General features: G+C 46.9%; 1 protein-coding gene across 6 annotated transcripts in view; it reads right to left on the bottom strand.

Annotated features, from left to right (window-relative positions):
* The window catches only part of PEX14 (peroxisomal biogenesis factor 14), a 134,394-nt gene that overhangs the window by 77,855 nt on the left and 34,789 nt on the right, over positions 1 to 21,750 (bottom strand). For 2 of the 6 annotated variants that reach the window (XM_003127561.4, XM_084962771.1), the window contains exon 3: positions 3,325 to 3,409. The exons of the other annotated variants lie outside the window; for them this stretch is intronic. In XM_003127561.4, the coding sequence (XP_003127609.1) occupies positions 3,325 to 3,409 (85 nt within the window). The remainder of the gene's footprint in view (positions 1 to 3,324; positions 3,410 to 21,750) is intronic. 6 annotated transcript variants of the gene reach the window in all.

The raw sequence follows: 21,750 nt of genomic DNA, 5'->3' as shown, positions 1-21,750 counted from the left end.
AAGCGGTTGGAAGGAAAACAAAAACATTTATTCTAATACTCTGAAGGTGAACAGCTGCTTTTCTCTTTCATCCAAAAAATTCCCGATAAAAGAAAGAAATGTTGTAAATTACACAAACTGGCAGTACAAGCTTCAAAGAAAATGATAAATGATTCTAATAACTTCATGTTTCTCATTAATGACTCCATATTCCGACTTTAAAGCATCCAAAAGAGATCTCAAAGAAACGAAAACAAAAAACACAAACACCAAAGACCTTTGCAAACCAATGCTCTTCCATCTGTAGAAGAGCTTTCACTCCCTCTCCCCACCCCGGCCCCTGAAATCAGAGAGCACACATTTAACCTGTCAGGTGCAGGGATGGGATGAAGCCCCTGCTCTGGGCTGTGGCTTCACGATAAAACAAACACCACGGATGTGCCTAAAGTCACCCTCATTTTCCACTGAACTGACATGCACTACAGGGACCTCAATTTCTATATTAAATATTAAATAATATTAAAAGAAAAACAAAATTAGCTCTGCCTTTTCAGGAAAGAGATGTTTATTAAAAAAAAAAAAAAAAAGTCAAGATTATAATTCAAGGCAATGCTCCACTGCAATTCCCTGAAGTGACATTTGCTAGGAAAAGCCAAGACTACAGTAGCTGTGAGCTCGCCCAAAGCCAGCACTCCAACCCACCATTGCAATGAGTCCTGTGGGGAGACATGCCGGAGGATGCCAGGACCTTGGTCCCTCCCCTCAAGACACGTTCCCCAGCCCCAAAGACCAGTGAACCAGCTTCTTTTCCTTCCCACTCGCTGCTGGGGACAGGGCAGCTGCAAGCTCCTTTACAAAAGCTGCTCCCCCCAGGGCCCCCGCCCACCCAGCAGAGATGGTGCCAAGCTACACTGATCGCGTACGCCTGACCCTAGGAACAGCCGGAAATTTAAAAAATGAAGTTTAAATCCACAGAGGGCTCTTCTTCCCCAGACGCCCATCAAACCTTGGAATTCTTTGCCCAGAAAAGGTCCTGCCAGAACTTACCCTATTGGGATTCAACTCGGAAATAGATAATTACTGACTGAAGCAGCATTTTAGAGGATAATGGAGGTGGGTGATTAAGTCCAGTGATCCCGGGTGTAAGTGCGGGCTAAACGCCTGTGGTTCTCTTTAGAGGAAGAAACAGGCAGGGTGCCTCTCAAGTTTGCTGCTGCCTAAAATTCTAAAAACTCTAAGCCACGCTGGGGGTCGAGGAGGAATTCTGCTCGCTAACAAGCACTCATCTCCTTCGGGTCCTCGTTCACATGTCATCCTCCCTGAGGGACACCCTCTATGCACCTCGTGCAGGAGTGCAACCCGGTCGGACACAGCACCGGCCCCTCCAGCCCACAGCCCAGCCGCTTCTCCTCCATGGCGCCCGGCCATCTGACAAACCACATGTTCTGTTTTTTTTCATTTGTTGACTTGTCTTCCTTTCCCCGGTAGAATTTAAGCTCTGAGAGGGCAGGGCTTTTGCCTGTTCTGTTCTCAGCACAGGGTAAACACTCTCAGTTGAATTAATTGATTGTTGTTATTTTTTAAAGGAGCAACAAATAATAATTATACCAAACAGTTTCCTCTCTACAGTAATGATTAGCCAACTAACTCAAAAGTATTATTTGGCCCAGAGTTTCTCTCTCTCTTTTTTTTTTTTTTTCTCTTTCTCTCCCTCTCCCAGTCAGGGATTTATTAAAATTAAACAGATTAGATGGAGCTCCTGATACTCAAACTGCTCAGCAAAGCCTGCAGTAGGGAAGTGCCGAGCAAACACCAGAGACATTTGTCTCTAAATTGCTCTAAATACCTTCTGCAAATGAAATTCTAACCCAGCTGCGTTTGAGAGAAAATGAGGAATAACTGGTCATTGCCAGTGGAAGAGAAGATCAGGCAGTTATAATATTGCACAATATACTGGGGCGAAGGATCTCTCGGCAACCATAGATTTTGTCTCAGGTTACCCCGGGTAATCAGCACGGCTTTTAGGCTCAGCTTTCCCCAGCTTCAATGCTTTGATGAGAGAGCTGAAATCCCCAAGCTTTTATGATTAATTACTCCCCATAGGTACACATATTTCAAGGAAAAACTCTTTTACGGCATGATGGCTGAGGAGTGGAGGGGCGGCCGACGCACTCCAAATTTTAATAATCTCCTGCTGATGCGGAGCCAGCGTGATGCTGCCAGGAAGCGCCCAGCGCCCTTACCAACTCAGCCACAGGGACCGGCCTTGAGGTTCCTCTAAACAGCTGCCTGTGAGTGAAAGGCTTGGGCTGATGCTGCCCAAGCCCCACGAGTGCCACCTGGGACCTGGCCCTGCAGCATCACTTCACTGGGGTACCATGGGGCAGACCTAGGAGATACCCCGACACCATGCCATCTTCCTTTTCAGCCACTAATGACGTAAACCCCAAACCCCAGAATTTTGAGGCTGACATTCCAGCCTCTGTGAGAAAGAGTTCTGTTGGGGGGCAGGGGCAGGGGCGGGGGGGAGGACACTCACTTTCCTCCCTTACGGTATTTAAAAGGCTTTAAACAACGTCCTAGCTTTCCAGAAAATTGAATGTTCAAAGGAGAAAAGTCAGATTTCTTTTTTGGTTTGTTTGGGGGGGTTTATGTATTTCACAAAAAAAGAAATGTACCCTAAATTTCAATAAAACCAAAATATATTCTGTCTGCTTCAGACAATATTGAATTTGTCAAGATCTATTTAATCCCTGCTTACAGAAATACCATAAAACCAGTAATTTGCCCCTTCAATCCGTAAATCAGAGTGACCCCACGCTTGACCTTAAGCTGACCTTGTTTAGTCATCTCATTTCCCTCGTCCTTCATCTCTTTCTTCCTCATTCTTCCTGACGAGGCTGACCTCCTAACCTAAAGTCAGTCATTCTGCAGCCAGGGTCATCATCAGAAGAACAGACCAGAAAGCAGAAGTCCTCCAGAGTCTCATTCAACGGGTGGTGGCGGCGGCGGCGGCGGCGGCGGCGGCGGCTGCTGCTGCTGCTGCTGCTGCTGCTGCTGCTGCTGCTGCTGCTGCTGCTGCTGCCGCCGCTGCTGAACACTGCCCATGCCAGGCTGTCCTGGGCCAAGTCGTCGGCCTCACAGCTGGTGCTCAACTACCTGAATCCTCTCAACTCTCCGCCCTACTGTACAGAGAGAGGCAGCAGTCCCCTGGGGCCTCCCTTACCCCACCCCAACCCCAGGGGGGCAGCTACAGGAGGTCGTTCACCAATATTGTGGCTTCCACCTGCCCTGTCCCCCGCCCCTTTCTGCAGGCCACTCTCCACGGCCACGGGGAACCTGTACCTTTCTTCTTAAGGAATGCTCTCCTGGCTGCAAGTGGGCTCTGGCGGACCCGAGAATTCTGTAGAAACTTCACTGCTGTGGCAATCTGGGAAGGCAGATAAAACAAAGAAGAAAAGTAAAGTGCAAGAGTCTGCATTTCAAGATTAAAAAATCCTACAAGCAGATCCCAGGTCCACAGAAATAAGCATAATACTGTGGTCACATTTATAACCAGTTATTTCTCACACTTAAAATCTGCTCAGATAAAAGACTGTGGGCTCCCCACCTCCCACTAGCTTCCTGCATCTGATTCTATCAAATCTAATCCCCTCAGCCTAGCTCTTAAGACCTGCAATAATCTTTTCCTGTTCTCCCCGTTGGAGCTGACTCTTCTCACTCCTCGGCAGGTAGCCCTCTCTGGCCATGCGCATCCACGACACTACGCTTGTGCCCATGCTACGCCCTTTTCTAGAAGGCCTCCCTTTCCTGCCTCCGAGTAAACGCATACACAGCAGAAGCAGCAGCCCAGCCCTTCTGTAGAATGTTCTCAATCCTCGGCGCCTTCCCTAAGTCACAAGCCACCTCTGATCTCCCAATCCTTTTAAATTCTTCAGTACTTATAGTGTGTCCTACCATATAGTTGAAGACGTAATTATACTGTTTCCTAAGGGTCACCCTGCCTCCCCAACGATACTGCTTACATCTGAAGGGAAGAGATGGTGCTGCCTCTGCAGAGCCTGGCAGAGCCCTGAGCACGGCCCGGTGGGGAAGGGCCGTCTGAGACACAACACACAGAGCCACTCGTGCTGGCCCCTCTCAGGCAACGGAGCTGAATTCTGAAGAGCCTTCGAAGGACAAACTTTGGGGTTTCATGGCTAAAAGCTGACAGAATGACAGATTAGCTGCTGACCTCTGGGAGATGATATTATTCAATGAAATCTTCATCTCTGCGAATGGGCCAAGTAGAGGATGGATGGGAAACTGGTGACGGCATTAACCTTCACGTCACTGAACACACGAAGCTTGCGTGTGCAACCGCCTGTCTGCCCTCCACCCGACACGAGGCCGCCGGGTGGGAAATGCCACCCGGCCCCATAGGAAAGGGGCCGTTGGAAATGACTGGCTCTACTCATCTCATCAAAACCAAGTGAATAATCCCGTTTCAAGGTACAGGTAAAGCCAACAGGCCCTGCAGTTCACTCACGAGTTGCTGCTGAAAGAAAAAATTTCTAAGGGGCCAATATAAGGAAGTTTTCTAAGATCCTTCAAACTAAGGCTAGCAGTTGAACAGAGATTCAATCAGAAAGAACTGGGACTACGAATGGAATACATGTTACAGATATTCTCTTCCAATATTTTACGAATTTAATCTTGAGACCAGACAGACTTCTTGGGTAACGAAAGATATGAGGCTATATCAGAAAGAAAAAAGTCAGGGCGATCCCCTTACACATCTTCCCCGCGACCCCTCCACGGGAGGCTTGCCTCAGATACTCTCCCTCAAGGACCAACTTAGGTAACCCAGGCCTCCGGCTATGGGCCTGGCAGTGATAAGACACGTGAGTGTGCCTTGAGACTGGTTAGAATCTGTCCAACCCTGCAAAGAACACCATCATGAACTGCAGTGCTGACCAACCAGTACCGGACTGGAGAAAAATCAATGCTCAAGATTCTAGAACCTCAAACTGGATATTCACCCCCGGAGCCCCTCAACCCACATCATCTCAGGCAGCCCCCACATCAAGAAGAATCTGACAAACACCCACAAAACAGATGTGTTCTAATGAAGAGATGGGAGAAGGGAAAGAAAGAAGAGAGAAAAAGGGAAGGGAATGGGGCCAGGAGGGCACGGGAGGAGAGAAGGTGGTGGTGGCGGTGGCGGCGGACAAGCAGAGGAGACGGAACAGAAGGGAAGGCCAAAGAGAAAGGGGAGACGTGGGAAGGGGAGGTGGCGAAGGAGAGGAAAACGAGAGGAGAGGCCCAGCCCTGGAAGAGGTGGACAGTGACACCATCCCAAGCCCCATGGGGTCAAGGCTCAGATGGCTCGGGGATGACTGTTCTTCACCTGGAGAAAAAATGCACCTTCAGAAACACACAAGACAGTGAGAGCATTCTTTTCGTGCGGCAGGCTCCGCGCGCCATGCCCTGTGTACCAGGTGTCAGAGGAGCTGTGGACAAGCAGGTCTGAAGGCGTAGATGCTCACAGCACAGCGCCTGTCATTCGCCGGTAGTTAAGCATAAACCTCTCCTTCATCCTTCCAAAATTTTCCATGACCGAGAAAGAAAACAGAACCCTACCACTAAAATGCACAGGTTTCACCTTGCTTTTGTAATACAGTCCTTGGTATATGCATTTCTGGTCAGAGAGCAAAGTTCTGATGGGTTTAATGGTGCACTCAATGCAGTGCTTGGCGCATTCCATCAATTTTTTTTAAAAATTGCATCTCTTATTTCTTTAAATACATTAATCAGCCTAGTGTAGGCAAAACGGATCCATCGGACAATGCAATAAACATGAATTATCATCTATCCAACACGCATAATGGCTTAAAAATACATAATAGCAGGTGTAGTTTAAATGATTAGTTATTACACCTGTGGTGGGTCTGATTCAATTGGGAAAAATCATCTTTAATAGGTTAAAAGGTTTAGATCACCATGCTTTCCTTAAAGTGGCTGTAGAGAGGGAATGATGGAGTGCTCTGTCATTAGTAATTCATTTAAGAAAAACGTGGGGGATATAGCAAAGAACAGCATAAACGAGCGAATCCAATTTAAACATCAGGTAAAGTAGAAAACACCTTTTAAAAAAGCAAGATAAATGAATTCGGAAGAGAGGTGAAATTGACATATTTATTTTAACGGGAATTTGACAAAGTCCCGGCACACTTAAAACTTGCAAAAATATGAACAATTTCTTTTAAAGTTTCCACTCACTAATTTCAAGCCATATAAAATAATACCGCCAAACACCCACATAAAGCATAGTTGGGGCTTGTTTATGTTCCTCTTGATCTGTGTCTGAAAATGCAGGCGACAGGCAAGTCTCATATTTAACAGCGCCGATATCACTACGCCAGATGCAAAAATATAGAGCATCCAACTAACGGCCTCAACATAATGTGCCTTATAAGAAAGATGCCCAGATAAGCAGCTCCATGGGAGTGTGAACATCTGAAAGCCTCCCTCCGTCACTAACTGTTTCTTCGGCTACTCGTTACTCTTCTCCTCCCTCCGCCTAAGGACCTGGCACTTCGAAAGGTGGGGAAAGGGCCCATCCAACCTAGAAAGTGATAAGCCCTATGAGTCACCCGCGGATGGTAAAAGATTTCCCAAGACCTTTCCCCACAATGCGGAGATCCGAAGACACTAGATAACTGACAGCGCACTTGGCTTGCATCTTTCATTCAACTATTGTTGGGCACTTTTCATTAACTTCATGAAGCAATTCAGCTGACTCTTTCCTCTGCAGAGGGCCAACACACACAACATGCTTTTGTTGGATGAAATGATGGGGCGCCTGCAGCCCGTCCTGTATTATCGTTTGATTTTCTAATTAGGAGATGAATGTGACTATTCATGGGTTATATTGGTGCCCAACTAAATTACATAAATTCAGGCCAAATCTTCCGCCTCAATGTCAAAGATGTAAAACGGAGACAGGAACTTTATTGCACATGTTGTGGGCGTGCAGCAAGCCGGGGAAAATTCTGGTGCAAAGCATCTGATGCCGTTGTTGAAGCCACTTGGTGCTGAGTCCGTGATAAATATGGAATCCGCTTTCCTCTCCCTTCTCTTGTATTCAAAGCGTTCTTAAAGAGAGCACCGTGAATCACCAGTAGCTGACATCATAAAAATCAAGATGACAAACTCAGAAGAAAACGGAAGCAAAGTTCCCCACCACCCCCATCCCCATGGCCCCATGGCCGGCTTCCCCCCACACCGCCCACCCACCCCAGAGCCAAAGCAAAAGATAACCCTGTCACCATCAACTTCACATTTCTAGGGACATTTTGCTAATGTTCACCGTTCATCACTTCAAGCCAGAGGTAAAACCAAGGTACAAAGAGGAGCAAATTCTCGTCTTGGCGGTGGTTACGCTGGAGTGACTGCCAGCAACCCAGGGAAAAAGAAGGGACTTCAGGCTGGATCCGAGATGACTGGCCAATTGAAAGAGATGTGTGTTTGAGGGACCAGGATTTGTAACTGTATAAATCAGTGGACTACAGCACACTCGGGGACTATGCGTGGTGCACTGCGTGCTGTTTAAGGCGTTGTGTAGGGTAAGCAATGCCCAGTGAGGAGGACAGAGCTCCCTGACACTCCTCACTGAGAGGTGCTTCCTAGGTGCTTTCCACTCTCCTCCAAGAAACCCGCACGCCGTCGTCTTCAGAACACACACTGTATCTTCTGCACAAGGGGGACGGGAGAACAGGGCTGGCTTAATAACCAACCTGGGGTTGGAGGGAGCCTTAGCACTTTGCACCTGACACGTAAACCTGATGCATTGTCTTCAGTGACACTTATTTGGAATGTCACCAATTCCGGCACTCCTGTGTGCGACATACACATCTCTCTCCTAAAATGTGAGCATTCATTAGCCATTTTAAAATATTAAAAATATTCAAAAATTAATGACACCAACAACCAAAGCCAAGTCCTTTTGTCACCCAGAGAGATCACAATGAGAGGGCAAAAGAAAGTGACCGACATGCAGGCCCGAAACCCCATTCTGGAGCTGCAGCGCCACACGTGCTCGGCTCACAAGATTAAATTGCCTGTGAAAGGTTCCTCCGCTTGTACTCTAAAGTAGATAGATACCCAGAATCCTGTTCACAAGCCTTAGACCAAAGCCAACCAGAGTTTTAACAAGGACGGACTATAAAAGCCAAGCCGTACTGAGAGAGAGAGAACCCTCTTCAAACAGAAACGCCGTGTTTTAGCAAGAAATCAGTCCTCTGCCAGGAGTTCCTTGACAAATACGGTCATGGATGCCACAAGGAAATAGTTGCAAAGCAGCTGTTAATCAGAGACACACATCGTAGAACGCTGATGCTAGCACTCGCGAAAAAATGCAACGGGCTAATTATGAAGCTATATATCTCACTAAAGAGGCCGTGTTCCTTGAGATTCCAGGCAAAGCACTCTCGGATCCAGGGTCCTAGGACAACATAATTCTGGTTTTCTGCATCTAGAATCCTCTCTAATCTGCGGCTGATGGTCCGAGCCAGGCTCTCCATTCTTTCTCACTCCTACATGCTCTCTTTCTAACTAGGGGACAGGCTGGGGAGGGCAACCACAAGCCACATTCCAAGATGCTGCACAAATACCCCTCAAAGGGTGTCAGATCCTAAACCAGAGTGAGAGAAAAATCGATGAGCGTGCAAAAGAAATGTCAGAATCATCCTAAGTGTGGCGGGAGAGCAAATGTGTAGGTGGGCTCCAGTTGAGGAGAGCCACCCCCAGCCACCAAAATGAAAAGGCCCCCCCCCAAAAAAAGAGCAGCACTAAAGGCAGCACTAAAGAGAGCACAGAGACTGCTGCGTCTGAAATCTCCAAGGGAGAGAAGGAGTCTGGCAGAAAGCTGCTCTCGGAGTGTGAAATGCAACTCAGAGGAGCCGAGGGTCTAGCAAGCAGGTGAGAGGGGCAAGTTAATATGCAGAGGAAGCCTCGGGGAGCCAACATTCAATACGATCCTCTGCAAGGACAAGGAGGCAAATAAGGCTCCCCAAAACCAGACTGGGGGGGGAGGGGCGCCACCACCGCTCCGAGCGAAACCACTGGAATGGCAAGAGGGGAATAACCTTGAGCTGGACGCGCTGCCCGGGAGGCGGCCGCAGCGCGGAGCCAAAGTGCCCCCTAGCCGGGGCCGGTGGCCGCGCAGGCCGCAGGCGGCCGCTCCGCTGACTCTCGAGCCCCCGTGAAGTGTTTTCACCCAGGGAAAATGAAATGTTTTGCAAGATGAAACCGAATGAAAATTGAGGTTTTGGGTAATTACTAGTTGGCATTTACATATCACGGGCTGGTTCAACACCTATTCATTTGCCTCTTTTATTTTCAATTTTTTAAAATTGCTCATTAAAAATGAACAGATGACAGTGACAGGGATACCCCCCCCAGAATTTCTCTGAGGGTTACAAAATCAAGAGGTACTCCTTGCCCGTTTATCTACCATTGACACACGTGTACGCGTACAAAGGTACGTTTCATTTACCTCAAGGGGGGAATAGACGGGAAAGTCAACAAAAGCCAGGAAGTTCAAAAATAAAGACAGTGACTTGTACTGGAGCCAGCCTCCTGCACCTGGGTGAGCAGTGAGCTAGCAAGCGCCCTGGGTCTCCAGGAGTTAAAGGAAAGAGCCTCTCTTTCAACTTGGAATTTCCTGGGTTTTGTCCTTGTGTCCTTCCCCTTGTTGATTTGGGTTACAACCCCACACTAATTACGCTGTGGGCCCGGCCCTAGTTTCCTTTGTTGTGCTCTCCTCCGTCCTTTTGTTTTTCACATCACAGAAACAACATATCTCTGGTGGAGTTGACATGACAGAATATAGTGTTTGTGAAGGTCTGTTGTGTCGATCTGGGTTTAGGGAATTCCCACGCAAGCATTATTGACCCCAGTCTCTCTTAAAACATATGGATGCATGCAGTCAAAGCCTTTACGAAAAGTGGTGACGTCACGGGCATAAAAAGTACCCTTCCAAGTGAAATATCTCTGCATTTAAAATTTTCTTCTTGGCCCCAGTTAAAAATATTGCATGAACTGCTTGTCAGAATGTCATTGGTTCGCTATTGTATTAAACTAGTTCTTCTAGAAATAAAAAGCATCTAAAGCCAACAAGCACTATTTAATGTCAAGTGACAGTGATCTTAGGGACATCAGGGTGCCTTGGGAGAGTACTCTGGGTGCCAACTGCAGCCCAAAGGGAGCTGCTGATGCAGAGGGCAGCCGGAACTCGGGCACAGAAAGCGCTGCAGTGCACACACACAGGATGCCGTGGAGGAAATAAAAACCCTTGTTTCTGGGTTGAGAAGATCAAAGCTCCTTTTTAGGAAAGGTTGCGAAGGAAAAGGCCTTTCTCCTCTAGGCAGACAGAAAAGCAAATTTAAATGCCTGTCCCCACCTGAATTTAGATAGCAGCCCCTCTAATTTTTGATGCAACCAACAAAGCAGTTACCCAAAGAGGAGAGGGAAAAAAAAGGATGACATTTGCCTTTTCCTTGGCTTTGAAATCCAACTGGCAGCAAATTGTTTGAAGTCCTGTTTAGAGAAGAAACCGTAATAGCCTCCATACTGAAAAGAGGAGGAAAATGCCATTATACACGGATCACGGTAGCAGTGACCTCAGCGGAGAAGGCAAGCGAGCTGGCTGCAAGTCGGGGGGCTGGCCGGCGTGCCAGGAACAGAAAGAGAAAGGTTTGCGTGTGCCAGCAACATGTGGCGAGAGTTGGGCGCTCGGTCCCAGGAGATCCCAAGAAAAGGCGAGGAGTTCCATTTCTTCACATGGTGTCTTCTGACTGCTCCTTCTCCCAGTTTCCCTTGCTTTTATATTTTCCATATTCTTCTAATTCCCGGGCACTGTTAAAGGGGAAGCAGAGAGCACCCAGGCTTCCGTGCTGTAAAATTAATGAAGGTGTCAGGCTGTTGAGTTGAATCACTCCAAAGGAATGTAATGACTCAGTGTCCAAGATGCTCCCCAGGAGAACTGTGAGCTCACTCAGTGACGGTGGCCGGTGACTCCGACACTAAAAATATGTAGCAGACGGTACCCGGGACCTTCCTAATGAGACCACTGCCTCCATCCCCGAGTCCCCTTCTCTCCACCACGGGCTGAATCTGATGCTTTCTGAAGGTTACTTCTCCCAAACTCTAGCACCTTCATATGCTCCGCAGGCGAAGCTTCAGTTCCCACTTCTTTTGAAGTCGGGCCAGATGGAGGTTGGGAAAGCTCGCCAGCCCTGCACTGTCGAGATGTGGGAGGGGGAGGGAGGGAAAGAAGAAGGGTTGTGCTGTGGACAGGGACACCCTCACGTCACCCTGAGGGTGAGAGGCTGGCCAGATGACCACAGATGGTGCAGGGCAGGGTCCCTTCATGGCGGCTGAGCACCTTCTGCTCTGACGGCAGCAAGATGGGCTCCTGGACTCCAAGGAATTCCATCTACCCTCACCCCATACATAGCAAAAAATTAAAACCCTAAGGAGCTGCTAAGCGGCACTCCTACCAGACATCCTACAGGAAAACTGGAGAAAGACTAAATGTTAAAAAATAGATTTGAATACCAAAAAAGAAGTCGTCACAACCCAGAAACAGTTCAAATCCAAAAGCGAGCAAGAAAAGAATTGGAAATGACACATGTGGGCAGCTTCTAAACCATCTTTAGATTCCCTGGAAAGCAGGATAAAAGCGAACAGTTAAAACAGGCTACGGAGAGAAGACCACCAAGTCCTGGTTCCTGCTATTATTTTAGATTCTTCTGTGGCCTAAGGAGGAAAATAGAAGAGTATGATTCATAATAGAGAAAACTGGCAGCCTCCAAAATCAACAAATTTACAGTAAGATGACTAGAAACTGTTTCTATTCAAAGGCTCAAATGAAATCAGCTCCTCTGAGGGGAAAGTGGCCCCCTTCCCCAAGCCCCCTGGCTTCTGGGGTGCAGAGGACAGGCCATCCACCAAGGCAGGAAGACCAGGGTGCCCAGCTCTGGAAGTAAATGAGGCGACAGACCTCAGGTGTACCTCCCAGCCATGTGAAATAAGCTGATGACCAGGTTCGGTTTTCTAAGAAAGGGGTATCTAACACAGGCCACGCCTCTCTAGACGATGTGGGGAGTAACTCATCCACACGAGCGTGGCACAGAGAAGCAAGACAAGCCTTGCCTCTGACTCCGATGATGCATGAGTCATCACTTTTTACACATCTTTCAGAGGCACCGAGATAAGGACTGTGGAACCGATTCGTCCACCCACTGTACAAGATCTGTATCCACAGACTGTCTTTAGCAGCAAGACGTAAATTCGGAAGAGATTCTAGATCAAGAGGTGTATCGGTCCAGACGCCTCCCAATTTTGAAATGTTTAGCTCGGCAAAGTCACCCACAGAACACAGAAAGAATTAACTGGTCATGGTCATGGGTTTGAACCATTCAGTGACCTTTCACGAAACACCATAAACATTCCTAGTATCAACAGCCACAGCCTCCCACAAACAAGCACACTCTTAACACGAGTGGTTTAACACAGGCCTATTAGACACCAGAGCCATCTTGGTCATGAGGCTCTCCCTCGAGGTCCTACCTCCGACGGGAAGGTGAAAAGGAAGCGCTTTCTGCCTGCAGCTGATGTTCTTACCAACCCTGGTCACCAAAACGGAGCATGTAATTCATTGACAATTAACACAAACTTTAAACAGCGCTCACCATTAAGCAATCAATCCCTCCCCACCTTCTTCTCAATCAATGGCAACTCATTTCTAATTCCTTCCAGTTCCGTCTGGGAAACAGACAGAGGTTCCCTTTTTGTTATCTGAATAATTGTGAGGCACCATTTTGCTCTGCAATCTTGATTTTCCACACCCTACTCATGAAATACCTAGGCCAGGGTGAAATATTGTGACATCACAAAAATCTCTACGTCTCCTCAGTTTGGCCAAAGCTTCCTGAGACACTGCTCGTTGTTTTCTGTTCATGGTCCTTTCTCTCCCTCTTCTTCCCTGGTTAAACGCATGGACACAGAGTTATTAACTTTTACAGGAAAACCAAATAAAATAATGTCGAAGCAAAAATGCGGTGATGTCAGGCTGCAGCTAGCACCATTCATCTGGGGGAATCTGATTAGCGCTCGAGTGGCAGAGCTACCTGGAAAAGTGCTCACAATCAAATAAAAAAATGATACCAAAACATTAACCTGATGGCTAAAAACTCCACATTTAAACAGTTAAAGTAATAAAGGAGCTTTTATTGAGTATTTTTTATATTTCATTATGCCCCAAATTGACGAGGACTCCCGGATACATTTTCTAGACTTTTGGTTCCTCAAATCAAATGCTCTCTTGGACTTTTCTTTTCTTTTTTTTTTTAAACTAAAAGGAAACAGCATTTCTTGTAAATTTGAATGAAAGGATTAAAGCTTCTCCTACAATATCGCTAACAGCCTTGAGTGCAAACAAGACCAAACACTGCAACAAACAGAAGCCTTTTTTTGGTTTATGTACTTTAAACCAACAGCAAGCAGAGACTTTTCCTCCACAATTTTATCTTCCACAAACCCTCTAATTCCTCATTCACACACACTGTGCTCAAAGTTAGCAGGCAGAGAGGCAGGGTGGAAAGCGGAGTCGCAAGAAACCTGCACAAAGCTTCAACCCTGGTGCTAAAGTGTCCCCAAACGCCACCTCCCACCCCGCACCGTGCCTCAGATCCCTTCATTTCTGCAAAATAAGGACTTCACTAGATGGCCTTCTGGACCCTCCAAGTGGCACCATTTAATAATTCTCAGCTGATTCCGTCAGGCAGCCTGTGATACCTAGGCCAGGGACACGGGTGAGGGTCAAGGGAGGGTCAAAGACAAGACCCAACCATTCCGGAGCTCAGCTCTCCAATTTCATCCAGTTCCAAAAAAAAAAAAAAAAAAGGAGAAAACCATCAAGGAGGAGGAAGGAGAAAGAGAAGAAGAAAACTGCTGTTGCCAAAAAAGAAATGACAGATTCCATATACGTTACACATAGCAACGTTTTATTCACACTACTTACTATTTATTTCATATACAAGCTCAGTTATCTGGTGTCCAAATCACAGAAGATGAAAAACTGCAAATGAGAAAGGAGAAACGAGCCAGCTAGCAAGAGATACTCACAGAACAAAGACCAGATAGTGGAAAAAGCCTGGCAACAAATATCAGGAGAGAATCGTCTATGAAAAGCAGACAAAAAACTCAAAAAGTGTATCAGTGCGAGGTCCCTGGGCACAGGTGGAATCACTCAGAGGAAGGGCAAAGATACCACATACCTCTGTATTCCAACAGGTTTTGAAAACACAGCTACACTTACGACACAATACAAACATTTACATCTAAAATGATGATACCGAGTCATCAGGATTAAATTATATTTTAGATACTCTGCCTGATAAAGCAAGACAGCATATAACCCATTTTATGTAATTCCTAGCCAATGTTTTAAAGTGTTTTGTTTTGTTTTCATATGGATCTTGAGGGCCATCTAGAAAAAGTGGCTATCCAGAATGACTCATTCCAGGAGGGTGGCAGAGATGGAGGTTTTCCTGAACTGAACAAAAACAGTTTTTATTCAAGTTAGATTAAGAAACAGGAAGCCAAAGATTAAATAATGAATAGTTACTAAGCATTCACCGGGTCCACACAGCACACCAGGCACTTAAAAAACCAACAACAAGCAAAGATGCTGCTTTTGCAGTTACAGTCTAAGTCGAGGCAAGCCATCAGTCCCATGCGTGATCTAGGACTCCCTTCTGCAAAAACCTCGACAGGAGTTCTCCTGTGGCACAGCAGGTTAAGGATCTGGCATTGTCGCTGAGGGGCCTAGATCACCACTGTGGCACGGGTTCGAACCCTGGCCCGGGAACTTCCACATGCCATGCATGCAGGCAAAATAAAACAAGACCCCTTGACAAAGGATCAGTGGACTTCCACTTGAATGCTTATGATGAATGGAGAACTCTCGCTCTTACGAGTGTCAACTCATTTCCAGAAGTCCTTCTTTAAAGTGAGTTGAAATCTACTTTCATGAACCTTCTATCCATTGACTCTAGTTTTCTGTAAGCGAATAATACTAACTAATCCACTTTTTGAAACAATGCTGGGTGAGAAATGCGGACAGGCCTCTGTCACTTGGCTATCTTTTCTATAAAAGCATTTCCCCTATTCTGCTTATTAACTAAATGTGAACGCCCGTTTCACTGCACAACGGCTTCATGAATTCTGCTCTGAAGCTTGGTAAGAGCAGCCTTGCCCCTTCTGGGAGAGCCAAGGCCACACCTGTAATGTCAGAATGCATTAGCAATAATAAAGGCCACAGTAATGCAAGAGCCAACTTCATACGCACGTCATTCCAGAATGGCTAAATTCAATCAAATATGGCAGCGCTTCCTACGATGCTATGATCACCGGGGCCAGCTCGTGTGTGACGTGGGCCCACTTACTGGAAGCTGCTGGAAACAGAAAGTGAGCGCTCTGCTTTGAGTCTATAATGGACGGGGGTTTTACCAGCCCGTAAGTGGTTTGGCCTCCTTCTTTCCCAGGAATTACCTAGAAATTCATTTAACAGCTTCTGAAGACTACAAAGGAAACTTCTGAAGGCTACAAGGACACGAAGAGAGGAGGAGAGGGGATAGCAGTCCCTCAGTCTCATCTTAAAGATACATGATCACCACGGGGAGAAAAGTAAACTCCCAGATGGGAGGAATCAGGAATCAAAGCCAGAGATGACCTGGGCTCCATTCTAACTCAGTCATTTACTTCCTCACTGACTCTCAGAGAGTTAGGTACCTCTCCTATTTCTGCTTCCCCATCTGTAAAATGGAACTAACACTGCTTTAGGGACTCCCCAAAGTATTACAAGGAATAATTAGTGAGCATTTCTACAGTACTTTTGATCTTCAAAGTAGGAGTATTAAACTATAAAGTAGAGCAGATGTGGTTTGAAAAATCTTTTAAAAACTTAAAGTATGCAAGCAAATCTAGAGACGCAAGACAGGCTGGCTGACATCATCTCCCAAGACCAGATCCCTTTACCCTTGCACATGGGAACAAAGGCTCAAGAACCTTTCATTTGGGAAAACCAAAAGATGTGGAAAGAAGAGAGAAAGGAGAAAGAGGAAGGGGAGCGGCAGGGAAGAAAACGCAAACGGGAGGAGCGGTAAGAAGAGAGAAAGACAGAAGGCAAGAAGGGACTGGAAAGCAGCAAGAAACAAAAGGCAAATCCCACCCCCTAGAAGAAGAGCAAAAACAGGAAGAGAGGAAGAAAAAAAGAAAAAAACAAAGAGAAATGGAAAAGAAAACTTCACTAGGGAACAAATAAAAAGTGTATCCTGTTTTCAAAGAAAAAAGGTGAAAAAATTTTAAGTTAACTGGAAAAAAAAAAAAAAACAGCCGAGGACAAAGAGCAGAGGATAGAGAGAACATAAAGCTTTAAAGAGTATGTCTGGAAACCAGAAAGCTGGAAGGGAAATCATTAGCAAGTCCACTGTGCGTCTACAGTGATACTGCGTGGATCAATTCATTTAACGCTGCCCTGTACATTTACAGAAAAGTACCTCTGATATAATAAAGGCTCATAAACACGCAGAAATTGGGTTAGACCCGTTTCGAATTCCTGCCAAACAATGGTTCAGAAAAATGAAGCTCTATTTTAATTAGCTGGACTCATGAGTGATTTGATAACAGCAGATGCTGTCTGGATGCTTTCAGCTTGATGGGCTCCACATACATGAACTTAGAGTGGTTCTGATGCAATTAGGTATTTCTGTTCCGACATGCCAGGCCCAAGGACCCAAGCCTATGTGTAGCCCCTACATGCTGCTATATTTAGCTCCTTGTCACTATTCCGAGTCATGAAGAGGAGAAAAGTGACAACATGAAATAAGCACTAGAGTAGTTCCCAAAGTCACTGGTAGGTAGAAAAGTCTCATGATGACTTTTTCTTTCCACTGGAGGAAGAAAAGGTGGGTAGCTGAGAAAAAGCCACACCGAGCAGCATCTGTCCAGAGATACTGAATGCCAACGCAGAAACACAATACACCGCGTACCTCCAATTTCGCAATTCCCGTCCAGGGCTACGGCAGAGGATTAGCGCGCTTAATGCACAGCCTGACCTGGGACTAAGTGGCCTTCAACATGTTCTTTGTAATCAGGCATCCTATTAGAAGCCAGCTCACGGCTCCCTGAGACAGGCCCGCGACCCTGCAAGTCCAAGTATTTTCACCAGGTGCTTTCAAGCTGGGCACCTCCCTGCCCTTCTCCCCCTTTTAAGCACTCTCTCTTCCAAAGAGCATTCTGTTTGCTTTCCCCTCCGCACTCACTGCCCTCTCGGCTAGGACCACTTAGAGCACCCCCACCCATACGCACAGAGCTGCTAAAGGGCCTACATAAAGCAAGAGCTTGGGACTCGCCTAATAGGAGGGCCCGATCTGCTAATTATCTGTCAGTTGGTCACGGCTGGGCTGAGAAGGGGAGGATCGTGAACAGGCGGGTGCTGAGAGGAAGCTCTCTACTGGGCGGTGCACTGCTCTTCCTGAAATTCTCCATCAGGCTTTCAACATTGTTCACCCCCCTGTGGAACGACAGGTAGGGCAGAGAGTGGACAAGAGAGACGCCAGAGCCTTGACCGACTCGCAGGGACGGGGAGGTGGGGGGAGCACCCGAACCCCACCACTACCTCCACAGGCACACAGGGAGAAACACCCCCCTCACTGTCGCCGAGAGGACAAAAGGGACATGATGACCTTCACACCAGCTCCCCTTCGCCGGCGCTGACAAGCCGAGCACTGTAAATCAAGGATGAAATCCCTGTGCCAGGAAAGCAAAGGAGAAGCAGGTCTTGTGTAAAGAGCCCAAAGATGCCGCCTGCTTCTGAATCAGCATTTCAAGGCAAGTGTCTGGGAGGCAGGAAGCTCCGTGCCGGCAAGGGAAGGAAAAATATGTATTTATTATATATAGGAGGCCTTCTTCACAAGTTATTTATTTCACAAAACCACTCTGCTAAATAGAGGTTTCAATCTAATTGGAACTGCAATCTGCATATTATAAACGCACCCAATGACAGTCCTTGAGACTTGTGTTCTACTCCACAGTTTATGGGTTCACAAGATGATTTCCCAACATACAAACTGTAAGAAAAGAGGACGGAGTACAGAGGAGTAATCTTTAAAATATATATATACATAGGATAAACATTTTTTTCCCAGCCCCTTGCAAACCCCAGAGGAGGGGCGGAGGCACCAGGCTGAGAAACGGGGGGGGGGGGGACACCAGCCTTACGGCCAAGGAGACAAAGCCAATCGGGGGAGGGGCTGTCGGAGGCTCCAGGTCTGCTTGCAGCCCTGTGTCCAGGCGCGCGGTGTCTTTGGCGAGCCCTCGCTCTCGACCCTTCCTGGGGCAGGCAAGGAGGGGACCCCACTCTTCTTAACTCTCCCCACATCCCAAATGAGCCATGGTTCATTTCACAGACCAAAATGAAGGTGTTTAACAAGAAGCATAAATCAAATAGAAAAATAAAAAAAGAAGAGGGAGAGAGAGGATGCACCCAAAGCAAAAGGTCAAGCTACCAATCACTGAGGAAATGAGAAAGAAAAGGGACAGGTCAGGACTTCCCACCAAGGGCTAAAATTTTCTGTTTGTATCTCTGGCTTTGTATCAAAAAGTGATTTATGACAGAGGAGGTGACACTGTTATGGGGAAGAGAAGCAGGTACAAAGGTTCTGGAGTCCCACCTGTGCCCAGGACTCATCTCCCTAGATTACATTCAAATTAACTGTCTGTTCCCTGTTCCCCTCACTCATTTCAAGAAAGAAAAAAAAATTTTTTTTTTCAAACCCTGCATCCCTAGGGTCCAAAGACATTCCTTCCTGACTTAAAAACTAAGCATCTGTCAGTTTACAGCCACTCCTTTCTGTCCTCCACGCTGACAATACCAGCCTGTCACAGGCTATAACCCTCATTAAAAAAAAAAAAAATCAGATTTCAGCTTCTCCTTAAAAAAAAAAAAAAAAAAGGTAGGAAAAATAAATATGAATTTGAAGGGGAATTCTGCCAAAACCCGAACCTCCCAAATCTGGTTCCGCCACATTCTTGCCCACAGCCTGTATTTCTCAGTGCCTCCCTACATTTTTCAAAATGCAGCTGCAGAGACCTCTTAAAATTCAGATTTCTAGCACCTATAATTACAGGGCGCTCGAGCCAGGCTCCTTTAATTAATGAACCTGACTCCTCTCTCTTCAAAGGAAATCTGCATAAGGGATATATCACAGGGGTGAGCTGACCTCTGATCAGTGCTATCTGCTCTCTGGGCCTGATGGCAACCAGCACTCTGCACCTCAACAGGAGCGTGAAGGTGCCCCCCCTTCTCCCCGCCACATCCCAACCAGGCACAAGCCTATTATGCGGTTTAGGCCATAAAACATTTCTTGGAACTTAAGGGAAGAGAAGGAAGCTTTCCTGGGTGTGACAGCAAAATCCAAAGAGAATCAGATTCCCCCCAGTCTGCATGCACCCCCTGATTTTACTCGCGTCCCTCTCTCTGCTGGGATGAAATGCAGAGGGTACAGGCAGGGCAGACAGCCGCTGCTCCAGGCCGGACAAGTAACAGATGGGCCCTGAAAACTCTGGGAAAGAAGTGAACACAACAGGCCTAGGAGTGACGGTCATCCCCAAGCTGGAGTAAAACTGTAAGGCAAGCCGTGGATCTTCAAAGCAAAACAGGGTGAGAGGGGTCGTGACGTTGAGGATACTGTTCCCAAGGTCAAGAGAAGAATCTGTGCATGGCCCAAGGACGACAAACTGACCGCGAGATCTGTTCCTGGTGGTCCTCACTGATTCTTGATACTACTCCTTTCTAAACCGATACCTGATGACTAGTTTTGAAAGAACTGGTTTTCCTTCTGGCGGCTCTGGGCAGCACAGCCTGATACCATTTGTAGCTGCTGCGCGTGCCAGGACAGCCTACAGCCGCTCTCCTAAAGTGGTTAAAAGCTGGCTTATGACTTCGTGCGCTGGAAAGCAGGCTGCCTTTGGCTGCAACAAAGACTGGAAACGGTTGCAAACAAAGCCACAGATGCTGGAACAGACAAGGCCTGGGTCAAATCAAGACGACCCCAGGTAAAGTTTCAGGTAGGAGATCTGAGATTCGATAAAAGACTCCAACAGATTTGGCAATAATAAAAACAGGTTTGGTCCAGTCACTACCATCTGATAACCATTTCTCAAGGGTCCCTCAGGCCTACAGCAAACCCAGCAGGGCAACACTTTCTTTATCGACCAGATAAACACATGTGTCTGTCTCTTCTGCAGGTAGAGAACAAGTTCCCAGACGACGTCCCCAGTCACCCACTGCCTGAGGTTTTCCCAGTTTCTCATCTGTGATTTGGGCTTTAAAACGAGGCTAAGGAACCACTGGAGAACAGTGCTGGGGTTAATAAATGACAAGGTGAGGCACGCTGTCCTAGCTTCTTAGTTCTTCCCAGGGCGCTTTAAAGTGTAGATGTCAAAAACTGAATTCGGGAGTTCCATGTTCTGCCAGAAAAGGGGGGCTTTAACTTACAGTGACTTTCTGCTGTTGTGAATACGATTTTGGAAGAAAGGGGGAGAAAAACAGTGATATCAGTCCATTCAACGGTTAAACCCTCAAATTAAAGCGAGGCAGGATCACTGGCGGCTGAGCCTACCTCCATGGGCCCATTTTGCTGCCTGGCGTGGCCACCTGCTGTCTTGATGCCCGACACCCAGAGGCTCACAGTACTCCATCACCGCCTCCCCACAGATCCGTCTCCAAATCCGTCAGCCTATCGCAGCTTGGATCCACTGCCCATGGTGCCGCAGTGGTGTTCCGGGCTGAGCGTACCAGCGGTCGACTACAAGGAGCCGCCACTTCCATGTTTCCGAATCACAAGCAGCCAGAGCTGGGGGAAGGATTTTTTTAATTTGGCTTGGTTTTCCAACCAAGACATTCTCAAAGTTCATTGTTCTCTGAAGTGGAAGCATTTAATTTTCTAACAAACAATTAGAAGCATAGGACTAGAGAGACCGTGGAATTGAGGACGAAGGTCGGGATATGCAAAAATAAGGCGCTGGGAGGTAGCTGAGTTCAGGAATGTCCAGGGAGTCTTGGCACGGGAGCTCACAGCAGCCGGTGAGGCACTCTCTTTCCAGGGTGTCTCAAGGGGAAATCACCCATCGATCCTAGGGCACACTCGTTCTAGGACCAATCCCTTACCTCGGAACAGCCTCTGCCTCAAATTCCTGCTTGCGCTTTAATGTTTAAATTATTAAATGCATTAATGTATTTACATTATTCAAGTCTTATGTGCATTTTTCTAAGATAATTTATGTATAAGAGTTTGAATGTCCATGACTGTTAATGTCTACAACCCTTCCTGTTCATTATTGATTCTGGAAGAAAAAAAAAAGTCAGAGTTTTAATGCCTTATTTTTAATGTATTAAGAGTCTGAATAAGTGCATTCTCTTTTTTCTTTTGTAATTTCATAATTTAAGTAGTGCATTTATTAAACTGACACAGTATGAATTGTGGTGAGGCCTGGCACGGCTCCACAAGGGGGGAGCAGCCAGCTGGAGGAGCGCGCCTGCTCCTCTGCGAACGGCGCTCAGCTCTTCCCACCTCGAGGCCAGGCCGGGCAGCCAGGGAGCTCAGGTGCTCGCCAAATTTAGGATGAACAAGATTTCTCATCCTCCTCTTTTTTTAAAAA

The sequence above is a fragment of the Sus scrofa genome, chromosome 6 (assembly GCF_054392235.1).
Source record: "Sus scrofa isolate SSC_HxYL_T2T_F1_AM1 chromosome 6, Sscrofa_HxYL_maternal_Yorkshire_Landrace_v2.0, whole genome shotgun sequence".
In the NCBI taxonomy this organism is placed as follows: Eukaryota; Metazoa; Chordata; class Mammalia; order Artiodactyla; family Suidae; genus Sus; species Sus scrofa.
This window is presented reverse-complemented; position numbering and strand designations above follow the sequence as displayed.